The 16,411-nt window shown below is 34.7% G+C and overlaps 1 protein-coding gene across 2 annotated transcripts in view; it reads right to left on the reverse strand.

Annotated features, from left to right (window-relative positions):
- The window catches only part of DMD (dystrophin), a gene marked incomplete at its 5' end in the record, with an annotated part of 2,126,456 nt that overhangs the window by 1,310,795 nt on the left and 799,250 nt on the right, over positions 1–16,411 (reverse strand). For both annotated transcript variants that reach the window (XM_082864911.1, XM_082864910.1), the window contains 3 exons: positions 566–721; positions 6,682–6,855; positions 7,250–7,360. In XM_082864911.1, the coding sequence (XP_082721037.1) occupies positions 566–721; positions 6,682–6,855; positions 7,250–7,360 (441 nt within the window). The remainder of the gene's footprint in view (positions 1–565; positions 722–6,681; positions 6,856–7,249; positions 7,361–16,411) is intronic.

Raw genomic sequence — 16,411 nt, forward strand, 5'->3', positions numbered from 1 at the left:
CTTCTCAAATATGGGCAAGCATTTACATTTGTGTCTAAGATGAAGTGAAAATTTTCTCATTGATGTTGTTATATTCAATAAAGTTGGGAACCTGAGCCGTAAAAACGGACTCTCTTCTCCCCACTGGTCTCAGTAAAGCTCTTTCTATGTAGAATGTATCAACTCCACTGTACCTAAATATAAGTCGGTATATTAGTTTATAAAATTACCAGCCTTTGAGTCATCACAAGTAAATACAGACAATGAAAAGAAGGGGCAAGTTTAGAACAAATAAACCCTTTTAGAATTATCTGACGGACCAATAAAAATCTCTCTGAGCTGTACATATTTTTTAATGTAGACTGAAAAGAAGACCCTCGCTGATTAATTATTGTTTCTTAAGAAGTGCAAATTGGAATTTATCTATCTCTCTGTCTATGTATGTATCCATGTATCTATCTATCTGTAGGGAGTAAATGATTTAGCCTTCCTAAGACATTAATTATGCATAATTACTGACTCTTACTTTACAATATATAAGGAAAGTGGGAAGTAGCCAGTGCTTATGGTTTCAGCATGCACACACCTTTGCTCCCAGCTCATTATAATGCAATTTCAAAGCCGTTATTCTTTCATCAAGCTCTTTAGGGTTTTCCGTCTGCTTCTTCTGTACAATCTGACGTCCAGTTTTGATCACCATTTCCACTTCAGACTTCACTTCACTCAGACTTTTATACAAGTTCTAAGTTAAAACATAAAACAAAACAGAATAATAAGCAATAGTGTCTAGTTCATACTATTATTAATAAAAAGAAACAGGAGTAGAGATCACCTGAAATGCTATTCTATGGTTACAGTTTTAATGGAGTAGCATTTTGCAGCTGTGGTCAATATCTAGCTTTTGCATTTTCTGTTGATTTAATGCTTCTATTTGTAATTATATGTACACATAAAGACATGCATATTGTGTAGTTATACTTACCAAAGTAAGGGTACATAACACATGTATTTAATTCTTCATTCCAAGTTTATAAAGATCATTTCTAAAAGTTATATGATTTCTATTGGGTTGGTCAAAAGGTTCCTTCAGTTTTTAAAGTAAAAATGAAAGATACATTTTTCATTTTCACCAAGAACTTTATTGAACAACACATTCATTGTTTTGTTCCACTACCTTCTGCCATTTTTCAGGTAGCTTCATAATTCCATCTTCCCAAAATGTCTTATCTTTTTGAGCAAAGAACTGTTCCACGTGGCTTTTACGGTCTTCCAGGGAACTGAAATGTTTTCTATTAAGAGAATTTTGTAAAGACTGAAATAAATGGAAATCTGAAGGTGCAATGTCTGGTGAATACAGCAGATGAATCAGAACTTCCCAGCCAAGCTGTAACAATTTGTGCCTGGTCATCAAAGAAACATGCGGTCTTGCGTTATCCTGATGGAAGATTATGCATTTTCTGTTGACTAATTCTGGACTCTTTTTGTCAAGTGCTGCTTTCAGTTGGTCTAAGTGGGAGCAGTACTTGTTGGAATTAATCATTTGGTTTTCCAGAAAAAGCTCGTAATACAGGACTCCCTTCCAATCCCACCATGTACAGAACATCACCTTCTTTGGATGAAGACCGGCCTTTGGCGTGGTTGGTGGTGGTTCATTTTGCTTGGCCCACGATCTCTTCCGTTCCACACTGTCGTACAGTATCCACTTTCCATCGCCCATCACAATTTGTTTTGAAAACAGAACGTTTTCGTTACATTTAAGTAGAGAAGCGCAGGCAGAAATACGGTCAAGAAGTTTTTTTTCACTTAATTTATGTGGAACCCAAACACCAAAGCAATTCACATAATCAAGCTGGTGCAAATGATGTTCAACGCTTGATTTGGATATTGTGAGTATGTTGGCTATCTCCTGCATGGTATAACATTGATAGTTGTCAAAAACTGTCTCGATCACTATCAACATCAACTGGTCTACCCAACCCTGGAGCATCATCCAGTGAGAAATCTCCAGCATGAAACTTCGCAAACCAGTTTTTTTTTTTTAACATCTTTATTGGAGTATAATTGCTTTACAATGGTGTGTTAGTTTCTGCTTTATAACAAAGTGAATCAGCTATACATATACATATATCCCCATATCTCTTTCCTCTTGCCATCTCCCTCCCTCCCACCCTCCCTATCCCACCCCTCTAGGTGGTCACAAAGCACCGAGCTGATCTCCCTGTGCTATGCAGCTGCTTCCCACTAGCTATCTATTTCACGGTTGGTAGTATATATGTCCATGCCGCTCTCTCACTTTGTCACAGCTTACCCTTCCCCCTCCCCGTATCATCAAGTCCATTCTCTAGTAGGTCTGCGTCTTTATTACTGTCTTGCCCCTAGGTTCTTCATGACCAATGTTTTGTTTTTTAGATTCCATATATATGTGCTAGCAAATGATATTTGTTTTTCTCTTTCTGACTTACTTCACTCTGTAGGACACACTCTAGGTCTATCCACCTCACTACAAATAACTCAATTTTGTTTCTTTTTATGGCTGAGTAATAGTCCATTGTATATATGTGCCACATCTTCTTTATCCATTCATCTGCTGATGGACACTTAGGTTGCTTCCATGTCCCGGCTATTGTAAATAGAGCTGAAATGAACATGGTGGTACATGACTCTTTTTGAATTATGGTTTGCTCAGGGTATATGCCCAGTAGTGGGATTGCTGGGTCATATGGTAGTTCTATTTTTAAGGAACCTCCATACTGTTCTCCATAGAGCCGTATCAATTTACATTCCCACCAACAGTGCAAGAGGGTTCCCTTTTCTCCACACCCTCTTCAGCATTTATTGTTTGTAGATTTTTTGATGATGGCCATTCTGACCGGTGTGAGATGATATCTCACTGTAGTTTTGATTTGCATTTCTCTAATGATTAATGATGTTGAGCATTCTTTCATGTGTTTGTTTGCAATCTGTATATCTTCTTTGGAGAAATGTCTATTTAGGTCCTCTGCCTATTTTTGGATTGGATTATTTGTTTTTTTTATATTGAGCTGCATGAGCTGCTTGTATATTTTGGAGATTAATCCTTTGTCTGCTGATTCGTTTGCAAATATTTTCTCCCATTCTGAGGGTTGTGTTTTCGTCTTGTTTATGGTTTCCTTTGCTGTGCAAAAGCTTTGACGTTTCATTAGGTCCCATTTGTTTATTTTTGTTTTTATTTCCATTTCTCTAGGAGGTGGGTCAAAAAGGATCTTATGTCATAGAGTGTTCTGCCTATGTTTTCCTCTAAGAGTTTGATAGTGTCTGGCCTTGCATTTAGGTCTTTAATCCATTTGGAGTTTATTTTTGTGTATGGTGTTAGGGAGTGTTCTAATTTCATTCTTTTACATGTAGCTGTCCAGTTTTCAGCACCACTTATTGAAGAGGCTGTCTTTTCTCCTGTATATTCTGTATATTCTTGCCTCCTTTATCAAAAATAAGGTGACCATATGTGCGTGGGTTTATCTCTGGGCTTTCTATCCTGTTCCATTGATCTATCTTTCTGTTTTTGTGCCAGTACCATACTGTCTTGATTACTGTAGCTTTGTAGTATAGTCTGAAGTCAGGGAGCCTGGCAAACCACTTTTGACATGTTTGATCAGCCACAGCACCTTCTCCATACACTGAACAAATCTTTTTTTTTGCATTTTTACCTTTCTTGAAATAATAAAGCATAATATGCTGAAAACATTGCTTTTTTTCTCCCATCTTCAATATTAAAATGGCTACACAAAAAGTCACCAATTTTGATGTGGTTTTTTTAGATGCATGCTGATATGACAGCTGTCACAATACAATCTAACAAAATTGTTTTGAATGAAGTTAAACACAACTAAGTGCTAGTGGAGCCATCTTACAGTAAAAACCAAACTAACTTTTTGGCCAACCCAAGTTTTTAAATGTTACAATTATATAATTCTAGCTGTGAGTTTGGAATAATTCATTTACTCATTCCCCAGGTATTTGTTGAGTGCCTGCTTATACCAGACAGTATTTGAGTCACTAGAGAATCAGTGGTGGCCAAGCCAGACACGTTCAGTGTTGTTCTCATGGTGCTACGTTATAGTTGGGATAAAACATCTAAATTTCCAGACCATAATTTCAATATATATTAAATCATATATAAGGAGGGAAGGTAATTTTAAATGTTAATTAATTATACAAATTTATTTTCTTAATGGGGCTGATTAATTAACTATAGAGTGATATAAAATATTATCTAAAACTCACATGTACATCACAACTATAAAGAACACATATATTGGTTCACAGTAGTATACTGCCATAACAAATCCTCATGAAACAAATGTCATAGCTTTCCCTTGTAGTTATTTTACTTGGAAAGATATGTGCATTTGAATGTATGTATATATGCATGCATGCATACATGTACATATGTATATGTCTATATGTATACATGCATATGTAATAGTTTACTTATACATTGCTGCATTAAGTTGTTCAGTGGTGAGTCTGAACAACAAATATTTGTTTTATTGGTACTAAGAAATAAAGTTGCTAGTAGGTAATTGCTGTTATTTGGGAGTCAGGAAAGAAATTAGGTTTGTTTTTTTCTTTTCAGTTTAAAATCAGTGTTTAAAACAAAGCATTTTGTAAATGCTAAGCAATTATCCTATTCATTAAGGCTACATACATAAATATTTCCACCTTAATTACTTCTTTGATGATTGCCTGATGTTATTATTCCTTTATTAATAATTGTGAGTTCTTTCTGAACTTTCCATATGATTTTTTAATTCATTTACTTCTATCTTAGGAATTATAAACATATCTGGGTATTCAGAAACATTTAAATCATTAATTATCACACTGGGACTGAATTCTTGAATTTTGGAATCAGAGATACTTCCAAATGACTTACTATTTAAATTTTTTTAAATGTCAATTATTTACCTTTATGAGGAAAGCTCACTCAAAGTACTAAATAGCCATTTACATCGTATCATTCAATAGATAAAATATTTAGCATTAAGAAAGGAAAACAGTCTTTATATTTGTTTGTGTTCATGTTTGTAAGACTTTTTTTTTTAAGGCCGCGCCATGTAGCATATGGGATCTTAGTTCCGCGACCAGGGATAGAACCCGTGCCCCCTGCATTGGGAGCATGGAGTCTTAACCACTGAACCGCCAGGGAAGTCCCTGTAAGACTTTTTTTAACAGAACAAAAATTACTTGAAAGCAAAGGCCATGATTATAGTACATGTGAGAGAGCATCTTAAGTAATGAAAAATTACAAAAGTTGTGAAGAAAATATATCCTTATGGAAGAACGACTTGAATTGGTCCTGACATTTAAACCAGAACCAGAACCAGATTGAGTAAATACTTTGATCTGTTTCCTCTGTACTGAGTCAGGGCATAGTAACACCTGGGTGCAGGTAGGGTTTTTTTTTTTTTTTTTTTGCAGTTCATATTAACTAGCAGACAAGTTTTATGAGGTACCATTAGAGACCTGTTCCAAGAAAAGAATGAACAGCTCTCCCTTTGTGAATATACTTAGCCATGATGATAATGTACATGGGTCATTTTGCTTTCAATTTGTTTTTAAATGTAAGATGAAATATGCTCCCATGTATTCCTAATGTTACTTATCTAATACCAGCTAATATATAAAATGATATTCAAAATTTCTTTTGGGGGTGAGAATATTTATAATAATGATGCCACTGAAATGCAGCCTGTATTATTAAGCTACGTTACTGAATAAAATTTACTCCATAATTTTTCACAAAGAAAATTTTTGTTTATAAGAATGATATTTTCCCATTCATAATGATATGATTGAAATGTACCCAAGGGTTTCTTTCTCATTTATGTTATGGAGTAGAAGCAGGAACAATACTTAAACACAAAGTACTAAATAAACTTTTTTCCCATTAATGTTAACAGCACTCAGTGTTTTTATTTTATGTGAATTTCTACCCTGATACTCCATAGTACACATACATTTATAATAATACTTATATTTACTCTAGTAGATGCCCTCATAACTCAGCTTTACATTATCAGAAGAGTCATCTGACTTGGTGAATTTTCAATAAGTGGAACAAAGAACACTGCTCTAAATCCCCGTAGTGAAGATTTACACTACAGGCTAATAGTCGGTGCCTCTTTATTCTGTCTTTGTGGTCTGGCAGAATTTCACTGCATAGCCAGCCCTGATATTTAATGGAAAGATACTAGGGTTTGGAGTAAGCATGCCTGGATTGGAATTTTGCTTTTGCCTTTCACTTGCTGTTTGTCTTTAAATTCTCTCATTTAATACGTGGCCTTGAGAATTAAAGGTGACTTGTGGTGGATCACTTAGCTTCCTTGGCACTCATTTCTAGAATTGTTTTTATTACTGTGGATACTGCCGTTGTTGCTGTTTGCAGACTAACATATTTCTTTCCAGGATTTCCATTTAAAAATATTTTCAAAGTTCCATAAGAATTAAACAAAGGCAATTTCCTTTATATTCTGCACAGTCCTTGAAAAATTATAGACTCAAAGAAGACATTTTCAGAAGAGGTATTAAGTGGCTACTACTTCAGTAATAGTTCTTGTCTCTCAATACACCTGTGCTAATTTTTGTTCTTATACCAAATATTGTTCCTTATTCCAATAAGGAAAGTCAAGGGGTAGCTGCATATTTGCCATCTGAAATACATACCACACAATGATTTAACTGTGACTGTACTACTTCCTGTTCAACACTCTTTGTTTCCAATGCAGGCAAATGCATCTTCACTTCATCTAAAATCATCTTACTTTCCTGTAGACGCTGCTCAAAATTGGCTGGCTTCTGGAATAATCGAAACTTCATGGAAACATCTTGCAATTTTTTCTGTAAAGAAAAAGCACCAATTTAATTTTGCCTTCCAAACAATAACCAGTCATATTCTTGTTAACATATCTTCCTTTATTCTGGAAGATATACAAGAATAAAAATAAAAACAAACTGAAGAAACCCTTTTTTCATTTGTCCAGCACAAAGAATACATGCATTTGGGAGAAGAATTCAGTAATTGTTCTTAAAGTGATACTAAATAAACGACAATTTATTAACCTATTTTATCCTTAAAAGGTAGAATTCAAAATAGTCTGTATCATTTATATATTATTTGTAGTTTTCAACTAATGCCCTTAATTCCAATTTGCTAATAAGCAAGTTATCTAATATAGACTATATTTTAATATCCAACTAAAACAAGCTCCTTAGTTAATGGAATAATACATACCTGTGTCACTTCAATTTGGGATAGTACCCTTTGGGCAGCTTCCTTTCCCTGGTAATGTTTCTTCATTTCTTCTAAACTGATCTCATGACTTGTCAAATCAGATTGGATTTTCTGTTGGGAGGACAGCATTATAAGTCAGCATACTCTGCAAGTTACTGCAAAGAACAACTCACCTTCCAAGAAAATGGAATTTGAAACTCTCTCAAAACATTATTACAATGTAGCCTCTTTCAAAATGACAATAAATTGATTTTTTTACTTATCAAAAGTTATCAAAAATGAAATTATTTATCTCCTATTGGGCTTATTAATAAAAATAAATTATCCTTTTGAATCAGTGATAATAGCTGTTTCAGATATAATTTTCAGTAGGAAGTATCTATTTATATCTAATATGTGAAATTGATATTCTTTTATCTTTGTATTTACATTCAAAGCTGACCAAAGATGTTAGCCTTTATTTAAAAAAGGCCAACTATGGCAGCGATAAGGCATAATGAGAAAGTTGAATGTGGACAATATTCCTTAATAGTGATCTTTACTCAGAAATTCTATGCCATATTTCAGTTAAATTTCAGGGAAGCTATGTATCTAGGAAAGGGAAGCTAAATGTCTCGACTGGCCTTGCTTTTTGTCTGATACGTACTTAATAGCTTCCTGCAGAGACTGTTTTTTGAACTTTAAATAAATATAAAATATTTATATATTTTCTAAAATGAGTAAGGACATTTTTGATCAAGTTGTATTTAAAAGTATGTCTGTATTTGACTTATACACTTCTGAGCCAGTTACAGGAGTGGGTCAAATCTGGTAGTGTGCAGGGACAAAAACAATAAATTCATTCAGTTATTTCTACCAGATCCAGCAAAAATTAGCTACTGGTCAAATTATTCTAATTTAAAATTCAGTCATTGTCAGATTATCGTAAATAAGAGAAGAAAATGATTAACTTATACCACAGGGCCCATAAAATTTCCATGCAAAACAATTTGTATAATGCATATTAATATAACCTAATTTACACCAATTGGAGTCAATTCTGGCACATATTATTAGAAAATAACATCAGTTTGCTTAGCAGTTACCACAGAGAACTACAGCCCTGAAATGAGTAATGAGAAACTCCAAGAAAATGGGTTAAGTGGTGAAGGAGTTTTTCAGAATACAAGGTTATAAATGTACAGATACACCTTAATATTATTCCTTAGCATATTGATTCTAATAATTACAAAGGCAAAGTAATTACAAATTACTTAAGTAATTAGAATTCTGGTTTAAAATAAAGAAGAGCAAAGACTCAAGCAAATCCATATATATATATATTTGTTTTTACTATATATAGTATCTTCAGTGGTTGAACTACGACATTGCATAAGAAATAGTGGTATGTACCTATTCTCCAGGAACCATAGAATTTGGGGGTTAGGGATCCATGTTAGTGCATAGCATTGTTCATACACCTAGAAATACTAAGAAGTCTGAAAAAATTTAATGGGAGTATACACAGTAGAGTAATACTTACAGGAGAGTTAATAGATGTCATAGGAGAGGTGATGTTAAAGTAGACTATGAATAATTAGTAAGCATTGCTGGGGGCATCAGATGCTTTAGGAGGTTTATGATCTTAACTTCTCAGGTAGAAAAGTCTCACCCCCTCAAAATGGTGGGCCAATAACAGCCATGTCTCTGTCACATAACTCTGGCCACCCCCAAATCATGGAAAATTAGAACATAAAGAATGCCTGTGCCCAGTTAGGTCCATCAGACTCTCTCGGAACTGACAGGAGAAAGTCTGGTCAAGCTCTGTGGGCGCTTGGAACTGTGTCACGTATGAGACTGTGCTTATGAAGTCTCTAGTTTGCACTGTCAGTTTAGGAAGAGCAAAGATCCATAACCAGAGAGAGAAGTAAGAAAGAGATAGTAGGAACAAAAATATTGATGGCTTTCAATAATAGGCTGAAGCAGATAGCATCTGCCAAAGATGGCTGCAACAGTGTCCGTACCACATACTCCTCTTACCATTCCCCCACTAAGAGGTAGAGTTTATTTCTTCACCTCTTTAAATCTAGGTCAGTCTTATGATTGCCTTGATCAGTAAAACAAAGCACAAGTAATGCTCTGCCATTTATGGGAAAAGCCCTTAACTGGCCTAGTGGCTTCCACTTCTGCCTTTTTGGAACACTCACTCTTAGGATGCCCCCTCTTGGAACCCATCTGACATGCTGTGAAAAGCCTAAGCCACATAGACAAGCTGTGGAGAAGTGTTTCAGTGAATAGTCCCAAGTGAGCTTTCAGCTCACAGTGAGCATCAATGCTAGACATGAGGGAACCATCTTGGGCATCCAGCCTATTTGAGCTTGTAAGTCACCGTAGTACCAGCCAACAAATGCCCGCAATCACATGAGAGACCCCAAGAGAAACCATCCAGCTGAGCCTTCTCAATCCACAAAACCATTAAGAGAAAATGATAATTTGCTGTTACAAGTGACCAAAACACAGGTTCTAGTCTCTTCCTGAGTAAAAACGTGATTCTTGCCCTTGGTTTCCATGAGACATTCCTGTGCCCTTATGACCAGCTCCCTTCCCTCATTTTTGTTTTGGCTTTAGTTAATTCATTTTTGTTACTTGTACCTAAGTGTACTAAAGAGTACACTGGATATGCAAGGAGATGAGAGTTTTAAAAACAAAAGCATTCTTGAATGATGGAAAACAAGGTGTGGACAAGGCACTGAACCACATGAAGAGTTTGGGAGAACTGAAATAATGCATAGAGAATTAATACACATCCACAGAAGTATAACTAGAAACGTAGGTGGGAATGAGGTATTAAATAACCTCATGGCCTAAATGAAAAGTGTCTAGTTTTTTTTTAATATGAAGATAAAGTTTAAAGTTTAAAAGTGATCAGAATCACAGATAATGGTTTTACTGCTAATATTTAATCTAACTATTAAGGCAATTCATAATGAGAGAATTCTTCTATAAACTCAGTAATACTTTGATATGAATTTGTATTTTATTAATCATATATAGCTACATATATGTGTGCATTTTTTTAAAAAAAGAAGCAGCATCACTTGTACAAACAGTATTTATTTTAGTGCACTCAAACATTAGAGGGAAATAGAAAGGGAGGGTCAGGAGAGAACCATGGAGAACAGAAAAATTTAGGGATGGGAGAAGAAGGGAAACACCAAAGAAAGATAAAGAACAGTCTAAGAGAAGAAGAGGAACAACCAGAAAAGAGAGAGGGTGCCACAGAAATCAAGTGCTGTGAGAGCTTTAAGAATGAGCGAGAGGTCAACAATGTCAATTTTGAGACAGATCAAATGAAATAAGTACTAATAAGGGCATATTAGCTGGTCAATGAGCACTGTAGCTAGGACAGAATCCGTAGATGGTAAGAGCAGAAATCAGGTTTTCAAGGGCTGAAGACTGATTAAGGACAAGGAAATACCCTTATAAAACAGTTTAAATCATTTTTGAAGACTTTTGTCTCCCCACATAATGAAATGTAGGTCAGTGAGAATTGAACACGTATTAAGGCCATATGAAAGAAGCCAATGGACAAAGCATTTTTTTAAAGCATATATGAAGATAATTGATTAGAAGAACTTTGCAGGAAATGAGAGGAAATGGAGTGAAGGGCAAAGATCAATAATCAGTGGAAAATATTGACAGGTGGAGAGGTGCCACTCTTTCAGAAGCCAAAGGTAATACATAAAGATTTTGGATGTGGAGAAGCAGAAAGTGTAATGCTTCCTACTTGATGCTCTCTGGGAATCAGAATAGTGTTAAGAGAAATCTGGATTTAAATCTCAGGGCTCTGACTTGCCACCTGGGCAAAGCACCAAATTTTTTTAAGCCTCAATTTTCTCATCTCTAAACTGATGGTGATAATGACAAGCCAGCAATGAAGCATTATCATAATTTGTAGGCAGAGTATCTGGGAAAATTCTCATGTCTGCAGTAGACAACTATATTGGTTTTGGTAAAAAGATTAGAGGCGATAGTATATGTAAAAATACCTGCTCAAGTTGTCTGCACAAATATCTACTCATAAATTGTCAGTGTCATTATATACCATTTGTCTATAAGCATGAGCCCCTTGATATCTGCTGAGGATGAGAGAGGAGAGGATTGAGGAGGAATCAAAAGGAAAGTGATGAAAGTTGCATAGCCATTACAGAAACTGGGAAAGGAAAATGATGAGTGAAAAGTTAAAAAGATATTCAGAGAGAGAAGAGGGCCCAAATTATATACCTGTAACAGTATCTGTCCACATGTTTTTAACTAATTCATCCATTTGGCACTCAAGGTATATATAGAAGAGGAAAAAATGAAATATACACCTAATTCCTTTAGCCTTTTATACTAGAGGGGTGAGAGAAGAGCACTGAAAGAAATAATCATTATTATCATCATCACCAAAATGGACATCTGTGTGACCTTATGTCCCAACAGTTCACATATATTCATTTAATTATCTAATCAAACTAAGGTAAGTATTTACCATCCTAAATTACAATTACAAATGAGATTAGAAATGTTGACTTGTCCAAGATAAAGTTAGGAAGTAGCAAATTCAATGCCCTTTAAAGAACTATACTGACTCTTAAATTATGATTTAAAAATAAAAATATCCTCCAATTGGACATTTATCAGAAAAAAACAGACATCTAATCTTATTTGCATACTAATAATACTTAGCTTATCCATTCAATTCAAGAAGGAGATTCTGCGTCTACCACCTTATTCCACACAGTGAGAACAAACCATTGACCCTATTCTTTTTTTTTTTTTTAACATCTTTATTGGGGTATAATTGCTTTACAATGGTGTGTTAGTTTCTGCTTTATAACAAAGTGAATCAGTTATACATATACATATGTTCCCATATCTCTTCCCTCTTGCGTCTCCCTCCCTCCCACCCTCCCTATCCCACCCCTCCAGGCTGTCACAAAGCACCAAGCCAATATCCCTGTGCCATGCGGCTGCTTCCAACCAGCTATCTACCTTACTACGTTTGTTAGTGTGTATATGTCCATGACTCTCTCTCGCCCTGTCACAGCTCACCCTTCCCCCTCCCCATAACCTCAAGTCCGTTCTCTAGGAGGCATTGACCCTATTCTTAAAAAAAATATCTGTTCTAGGGAAACGGAACATAGAGATACAAGTAAATTACAAAGCAGAAATGCATGCAATATAATGGAAAAATCATGCTATGCCATACAAGAGAAGAGAAATATTTATTTCTACTATAGAATCTGGTAAAAGTTTAAGAAATTGGCGTAATTTAAGTTCCATATGGCTGATAAGGGGGTTTTAGAGGGGTAGATAAGATAATAAGAAAATGGGAATTCATTCCAGGTGTGGGAACCACACTAGAAAAGACTGAATTTGGAGTGTGCAGAGTGTGAATACTTACTTTCACGGAAGTAGAACTGGATTTGGGTAGAGTAAAACTTACTATCTAGAGGAGGAATTAATGAAAAGCTACTGAACCTTAAGTTTCAGGGCTGGTCACTTGCAAAAAGAATTCTTCTATAACTGTATTTAATTTTCTATTTGTAATTTGTATAGTTTTTTTTTTCTTAAAGATTGCCCCCTCAGAGCTGCCTGCAGTAGCATAGCATTACAAAAGAAAACCAAAATAACTTAAGTGATCATTGAAACACAGGTCTTCTGATGACTAATTCCACATTTTTCCAGATGAGCCATACTGTTGTCATGACTTATAAACAATAGGAACAACAATAACTTACAAAAACCCATGACCAAAAACTTAACTTTTATCTGTCACAAGGGGATGTGAAGGACCATGTAACATGTGAAGGGAAAGTTTGGCAATTTGGAAGTTTCAATGCAAAGAATTACATGGACTTTGAAATGTTCATATTTATATCAAGCAGTTACATAGACTGTTGAGAGGATGAATTTCTATACTCTTAGAAAGGTCACCACTACTAAAATTATTAAAACTGAAAAAACTGATGGTTGAACATCATATAAAACTTAGATTTTATCATAATTTATAGGCAGCATTTCTAGAAAAATTCTCATATCTGTAGTATGATTCCAATAGGATTAGAGATCAAAATTTCCTTATAAATTGAGTATATTATGTATGAAAGGAGCACAGGGGCTAAATATATTTTTGTAAATTAAGGATAACCATGTGTCCGTGCTACAGAACTTCTCAGAGTATTTTATATATTAATATGCATTAATATCCAAGAGGGATACAGTTCTTTGCTCAAATTATCCTTTTGCTTTTCTTTGGCAGAGTATATCACACAAGTAGATTTGGGAAGAACTATCTCATGTACTTAATGTATATATTTAGTGATAACGATTTAATTCATTATTAAGATAAGATAAAAATGGACATCTATTTCCAATTGATTCTACTTTGGGAAGGCTGTATAACATGCATCACACTTATACTTAGCTAGCACATTTAAAAACTGATTCCACAATTCTTACTTTCAAGTGATAATTCATCTTTAGTTTGTACTTAGGATATCTTTTACCACCTACTTTATTTAAGGTCATCAGATTATCATTCTGGAACTACATAATTTAAAAATCCTTATCACTTTAGGGCAGGCTTATTGTGAAATAGATAAGTGATTTGTTTAAATAACAGTATTATGGAAAATTATAGGTAAAATGGACAATCTCCCATTTACAAATTCCTCTTAAAAAAAGATGAATATTACATCGTCTTTCCTGATACTATAATCAGACAATGAAAAAAATAACATTTAAAAAACTTTTTAATGTAGAAGAAAACACTGGGATTGGAAGATTTCATCCAAAGGATAATGATTTCCATAGTTGGCTACCGGATTTCTAAGGTCTGCTAAAGATCTAAAGACTGTACTATTTGAGTTCTATATTCACCTAAAATATACATCTACTAGCATACGGATGATAAGTGTTTGAAGAAAATAAACAACTGATCTTGTGAAACTGTCAGCTTCATATAAAATCAGTAATTTGTAAAAGAAACAAAATGAAAGGAAGTAGCAAATGAGTGCTGCTGATTTAGAATACCCATGTATGCTCTAAAAGGAGCTCTCAATCCAGTATTTCTCAGGATCACTAGATGTTTTCCATAAAAGTGAAATAATATAAAGCTAATTATATCGTCATGCCCTTACCAAAAAAAGACATTTGACAATACAGTAATTATGTTCACAACTAGCACTATATATTGAAAGTAGGAAACAACAGTGGAAATGAATATAACCATTTTTTCCATTAGAGATGGTAAAGGGCAAATTAGAAAACTAAAAATCAATCAAACATTAATGACATTTCCAATATAGCATTTTACAATTAACTGAGCAGAGAGCAGGGCTTTTTATCATGATTTACCTCACCAGACCATTCTCATATATCAAATTAATGACAGAAAATGGCAAGCAAAATTAAGCCGTAACTGCCTAAAGTATTTAATGGAAAAAAGGAAACTTTGTATCAAATAATTATTGAAGCTTTTCTCACATCAAATAAAGAAAATGACTCCGAGGGAAAAAAATAACTAAAATATTTCAGAAAGAAAAATATTAGAAGATGTGAGGTTAAGACTACGAATGGAGAAATTTAACACTGTTAGACGAGTCATTTTTAAACAGTAATTTTGATATTACATCCGCAAGAAGGGGAAATGGCCACATACAACACATATTCTAAAATTAAAAGAAGAAAATGTACTCGAGGATCTTGGATACTTTGTACTTTTAAAACATGTGGAGGGGCTTCCCTGGTGGCGCAGTGGTTGAGAATCTGCCTGCTAATGCAGGGGACACGGGTTCGAGACCTGGTCTGGGAGGATCCCACATGTCGCAGAGCAACTAGGCCCGTGAGCCACAACTACTGAGCCTGCGCGCCTGGAGCCTGTGCTCCGCAACAAGAGAGGCCGTGATAGTGAGTGGCCCCCGCTTGACACAGCCCTTGCACAGAAACGAAGACCCAGCACAGCAAAAATAAATTAATAAACTCCTACCCCCAACATCTTAAAAAAAATGTGGAACATGAAAAAAAATATAATCTTTCACATCTTCTGCAACTCTTGCTTGTGATTATTTCCCACACGATTAAACAAACGTCAAAATCACAATAATAGTCATTTTATATTGGGGAGTAATCAGTTCTATATAGTAGTACACAGAGGCAGCATTTCAGTGTTAGAACAGATTTAAAATTCATTGCATTGTGTTTACCATTATATCTATATTACTGGGTAAAAGAAAGGAAATTATTTGTTATGGTTATGTGGAGTTTAACATCGGAGCCCAAATATCTATAATAGCTCTCCATTTTCTTGTTCTGTGATTAAATTATTTCATTATTACATAAATCCAGAATGAATTTCCCTATGTAAGTTTATACTGTCTAATTCATAAATCAGTGAGGTAGGCTGTAAAGTTAGACTGTTTTGAGTCGTTTGGCAATCAAATGTGCCTATTTCCACTATAAAAGTCTTTCTTATTCCATAATGAAATCATAAACTTAATCTGATAGACCAAAATCTGCATTTAGGTCTTTATTTTTTAAGCACTGATTTTGAGAATTTGTAATGTTTACATTTAAATATGGCCAAATATATTTAAAGTGAGTTAGAAGATTTAGCTTAAATACAGGAAGACCTCAGTTATGAATTATTTTGATGCGCAGCTAATGCAATCATCTTAAATTAACAGCTTTCTTTAGTAAAAAGAAGATCCCTCTTTTCTGTTTATTGATACTCATTTCTCTTTATTGATATTCACTGGGATGGAAAAAGAGATGGAAGGAAGAAATCTGGTCTGTAGTGAACCTGGAATGCCCAAAAGTCCTAGCTTGATAAGCAAAATACAGGAGACCTTTTCGATGATGATTATGAGATCCTCTCCTTTGATGGTAATTTGTTTGTTTCCTAAAGTGTTCCTTTTTTCCCCCTCTACTCATGGACATAAATCTACTCTGTGGGATATGAGGCTGCAAAATATGGGATCAGGAACCTGCCAGACAAAAGAACTAGAACAATTTAGCTATTACAATCACTGTTAAGCAACCCCACTGCTTCTAGTGGTAATATGAGTAATGGGGTCATACTCTCCTCTATAAAATGTGCATCATCAACACATAATGATGTGGAGCATTTCAACAGGT

The sequence above is a fragment of the Leucopleurus acutus genome (genome assembly GCF_964270905.1).
Source record: "Leucopleurus acutus genome assembly, chromosome: X".
NCBI classification, from domain to species: Eukaryota; Metazoa; Chordata; class Mammalia; order Artiodactyla; family Delphinidae; genus Leucopleurus; species Leucopleurus acutus.